Source organism: Rhinopithecus bieti, unplaced genomic scaffold (assembly GCF_001698545.2).
Source record: "Rhinopithecus bieti isolate Rb0 unplaced genomic scaffold, ASM169854v2 scaffold_66091, whole genome shotgun sequence".
NCBI lineage: Eukaryota > Metazoa > Chordata > Mammalia > Primates > Cercopithecidae > Rhinopithecus > Rhinopithecus bieti.
This window is the reverse complement of record NW_016824853.1, coordinates 41,042-45,776: the sequence shown is the minus strand read 5'-3', so window position 1 is coordinate 45,776 and position 4,735 is coordinate 41,042. Positions and strand designations below refer to the sequence as shown.

General features: G+C 44.0%; 1 protein-coding gene across 1 annotated transcript in view; it reads right to left on the bottom strand.

Moving 5' to 3' along the window:
• Positions 1 to 1,464: 1,464 nt before the first annotated feature.
• Positions 1,465 to 4,735, bottom strand: part of GPR143 (G protein-coupled receptor 143) — a 43,162-nt gene continuing 39,891 nt past the window's right edge. The window contains exon 9 of the mRNA XM_017862665.1: positions 1,465 to 1,893. Coding sequence (XP_017718154.1) covers positions 1,799 to 1,893 — 95 coding nt within the window. The 3' untranslated portion in view covers positions 1,465 to 1,798. The remainder of the gene's footprint in view (positions 1,894 to 4,735) is intronic.

Here is a 4,735-nt window from a genome sequence, read left to right as displayed (position 1 = left end):
CGAAGAGGACAAGCAATTAACAGTACAGACGATAGCCAACACCATAGACATCTCAACTGGTTCATCTTACACAATTCTGACTGAAACATTAAAATTGAGCAAGCTTTGCACTCTATGGGTGCCAAAACTGTTGCACCCAGGTCAGCTGCAGACAAAAGCTGAGCTTTTGATGGAAATTTTAACCAAATGGGATCAAGATCCTGAAGCATTTCTTTGAAGAATTGTAGCAGGAGATGAAGCATGGATTTCCCATTACCATCCTGAAGACAAAGCACAATCAAAGCAATGACTACCAGGAGGCAAAAGTGGTTCAGTCAAAGCAAAGCAGACTGGCCAAGAGCAGAGGTCAGGGCAACAGTTTTTCAGGGTGCTCAAGGCATTTTACTTGTTGACTTTCTGGATGGCCAAAGAATAGTAACATCTGCTTGTTATGAGAATGTTTTGAGAAAATTAGCCAAAGCTTTAGCAGAAAAATGTCCTGGAAAGCTTTGCCAGGGAGTCCTCCACCACAGCAATGCTTCCGCTCATTCCTCTCATCAAACAAGGCCAATTCTGCAAGAGTTTTGATGGGAAATCACTAGACATCCACCTTACAGTCCTGATTTGCCTCCTTCTGACTTATTTTTCTTTCCTAATCTTTAAAGGGCACCCATTTTTCTTCAGTTAATAGTGTAAAAAAGACTGCACTGACATGGTTAAATTCCCAGGACCTTCAGTTCTTTAGGAATGGACTACATGGCTGGTGTCGTCACTTACAAAGTATCTTGACCTTGATGGAGCCTATGTTGAGAAATAACGTTTCTGTTTTTTATTTTTATCCTTTCATTTCGTTTTCAATGAACTTTTGAAGTTCATTGAAAACTTTTGAAGTTCCCTCATATATCTTAATGACCATGATGGAAATATGGGCATTAGTCAGGTTCTAAGTATTCCTTAGACTATGTCATTACTCAACACAGCATAAGGCTAAATTTGTGAGCAAAGTCATGCTGTCTTCTCTGCCCTCTAGTGTGTGTTAGGAGGCCAGGCTGTGCTGCTGCTCCACGTGGCCCTGGTTCCCTATTCATTCTGCTGCATCTCTGCCTTGCTGCTGTTTGGCATCATCAATAAGCTTAGTCAAGAGCATTTCCTCTAGAAATCACATCTTTACTGCACCTTTTCTATGTTTGGGTGTGTTTAGATACACAAATACCACTGTGTTACAGTTGTCTACAGTATTTGGTACAGTCACACGGTGTTCAGGTTTGTAGTGTAGGAGCCATAGGCTCTACCGTATAGCATAAGTGTGCTATAGCCTGTACCGTCTAGGTTTGTGTAAGTATGCTCTATGGTATTCACACAACAGTGATATCACCTAACGATATATTTCTCAGAACTCATCCCCATCATTAAGCAATGCATAACTGTACATACATTTTCTTTTGCTAGAAGTGTTAAGACAGAATCCAAGTCAGGCTGGGAGCCCAGTCATAACTATTTTATTTAACTAGTTTCCCAAGGACTTGGATCTTACACTTACTTTACAGCCAGCTTCAGAAAACTTCCTAGTGGCAACTAAGAAGGTAGAGAAGCTGTAGAGTGGTCTGGAGGGGGCTCTTCCATTCCCACACGCATGTGCATGAATCATTTCTCCTATCCTAAAGGCTCTTTGGGAAGAAGCTGTAACTGGTGATGAGAGCAAGGTTTGGGGGCTGCTACACTTTGGTAGTGCAGTGATGGGAAGGTGAGAACACAGTTCTAAAGAACAAGAATTGTAGAGTCTGAAGAATATGGGGTCTGGATCCCCAGCACATCCCCTTCATAGGTCTCCATGGGTTGGGAGAGCAGGGTCAGCCTCATTTTTGTTGCAGGATTCACTTGCAGTGTGAATTTCAATTGTACTGGCATCAGAACCTGGAGAGGAAAAGACAAAAGACTGACTGTGTCTGCATCCTAGCAGGTTTGTCATCAGCTTCAGAAAATGCTCAGTATTCAGTGCAGGGAGGTTTTCATGTACCAACTTTGGTCAAAGTCCTAGCATTCATCTCATCTGCAAAAAAAAAAAAAAAAAAAAAAAAAAAAAAAAAAAAGGGGAGGTGTGGAAATCTACATCAACTTTCCATCTACATTTTATTAAATCATTACAACGGATGAAACAAGCCCTACAGAATCATCTAGGCTAGTTGATAGGTGACTGCAGCACAGATGCTGCAGGTGACACAACTGATGGTTTAGGAAGGTTTTGGAGCCCCAGGACACATGCTGTTTGATTTAGGAGCAGAGCACACTCTTGTGACCACTGGTGCAGCTTCTACTGAGGACGGTAACTCACACAACAGGGACCCTATGGTTGCCTGGCTACCTACACTCAATTCCAGGAAGTGCCCAAAGGGAGGGAGACCACCACTCTGTAAAACTACACCACCTCCCAATTGTCCTTTCATGGACGATGCCATATGGTTTTAGCAAGTAGCTCCTCCCTGTCAGCATCTAACTCTACTCATGGAAAACTCATCTCTCAATGCCCAACTAAATACACAGTAGTACATGCCTGGTAACTCTGTCCAATTGGGCTCATTTGTTCTGATTGTGACCCTAGATAAGATGATAAAGTGATGAATGATATTTTTGTAAATACCAGAATGTATTTGTCCAAATATGCTTAGCATTCCCTTCATGAGAAATTGCTGGAGACATTTTTCTCAGGCCTGGATTTCAGGGCAGTTTGCTTCCATGCACAATGTTTTCTTTTAAATCATGAAGAATCTTGTAACTGGTCACATTTTTCTCTTTACTCCCCATCTTGAAAGCCCAAAGCCAAACTACTAATACATTTTAACTACGTGGGGCTAATTCTACCTGGCTTTCTTTTGATTTCATTGTTATTTCCTTTTGTCCTGTTTTCTTTCTCTATTAATCAATTTTCCCCTTTCTCCTGTCCTCCTTCCAGAATGTGACAAGATTTACAAAAGCAGACACACTACAAAGAGGGAGAAAACGTAGGCAGCCATAAGCAGTATGAGAGTTAACACCACTCCCATTGAAAGAGTAATCCTGGATGTCAGTCATCATTCTGATAGTGACAGGAGGCAGCCAAATGCCTAGGCAGATAGGGGCGGGTCTCTGGTTTGGGGTTTCAACCCCACCTTCAAGCCAAAAACAGCCTGAAGGCTGAAAGACTGGACTGCTGGTCCCAGATGAAACCTGCAACCCAAAGTGAGAACTTCTGTTCCTGCCCTTTCTCAATTGATTCTTTCTGAATAATGCCTTTTAACCAATTGAACATTCCCTTTTCCAATACTACCTAAGGCCTGCCCCTCCCCAGTTCTGAGCCCATAAAAGCCCTGGACTCAGCCACATTAGGGAAACTTTCTTGCCTTCTGGTAGGGGGACCACTCCTGCATCCCCTCTCTGCTGAAAGCAGTTTCATTACTCAAAACTCCCTGCCTTGCTCACTCTTCTATAGTCAGTGCATCCTCATTCTTCTTGGGCATGGGACAAGAACTTGGAAACTGGTGTGCAAGCCAGACTTGGCCCAGGCGAGCTGGGTGGGCAGGCCATCTGCTGCGACAGGTAGCATGGCCGAGCGAGGCCTGGGCGGGGCATCACCAGCCAGAGGTCCCCAGCTTGCAAAGTGACCGAGAATAAAATCCTGCATCAATTCCAGCAACACATCTTCCTTCAGAATCTGTGAGACCCTTTGGAACCAATGTCAGAATTATTCTTTCAATCCCCAAATATCCTAGAGTACTTGCTCCAGCCGCAACACAGGTTATGGGCTTTAAGTGGGGAATACAAAGGTGGAAGACACAGCAGAGGGTGGCCTTCCTAACAACAGATGGGGCAAGTGACTGCACTCCAAAAAGCCTCCAAAGCCCTCCACCCATGGGCCTTGCTGACAATTGCAGCTTAGTCTGTGTCCCTCTCAGTTCCCTCACACCCTTAAGCACACTGCCTCTCTCCCTCTCACTCCAGGCTTGGTCCTGCCACAGGGCATTTGCACCTCTCTTTTTCTGCCTGTAAAGCTCTTCTGATTTTCTCATGGCTCCTACACTTCATTAAGGTCTCAATTCTAATATTACGTCATGCTCAGGGAGACTCTCACGACACCCTCTCTAAAACCACGCCCCTACCTCCTCCCTGGTTTTTCTTCGTGGCATGTCCCACTACCTGGCTGGAATACAATGTCATTATTTGTGTTTTCCATCCTGTCTCTGCCACTAGAGCAGAGAGTCTCAGTGGACAGGGAATGTGTCTTAGTCACCATAGTGTACCTAATGCCCCAGACAACACCTGGCATGTAGAGGATGCCCAATAAACATGGGGAATGGGTCAGTACAGTCATGTAGGTGCCTTGACAGCAACAGGATGCAGCACTAGTACCTTGGAGCACTCACTAAGACATGAGTATAAAGAAGGGCAGGAATAAGCACAATTTTAAAAGACCTACATGCAGAGTTTGAGAGGACATATTAAGGAACAACAACAACAAAAAAGAAACATTAGACTTATATAGAAAAGAGGAAGTGAGAAATTGTGACATCAGGAGAGATGTGCTTGGAAAGGATTAGGGAAGCCTGAGCTACAGCAAGAGATGACAATATTACCAAGAAGGCAAGTGTGGGCTGGGCGCAATGGCTCCAGCTGTAACCCTAGCACTTTGGGAGGCCAAGTCAGGAGGATCACTTGAGTGTGAGGCCAGCCTGGGCAACATAGACCCTATCTCTTTAAAAAAAAAAAAAAAAAAAAAAAAAAA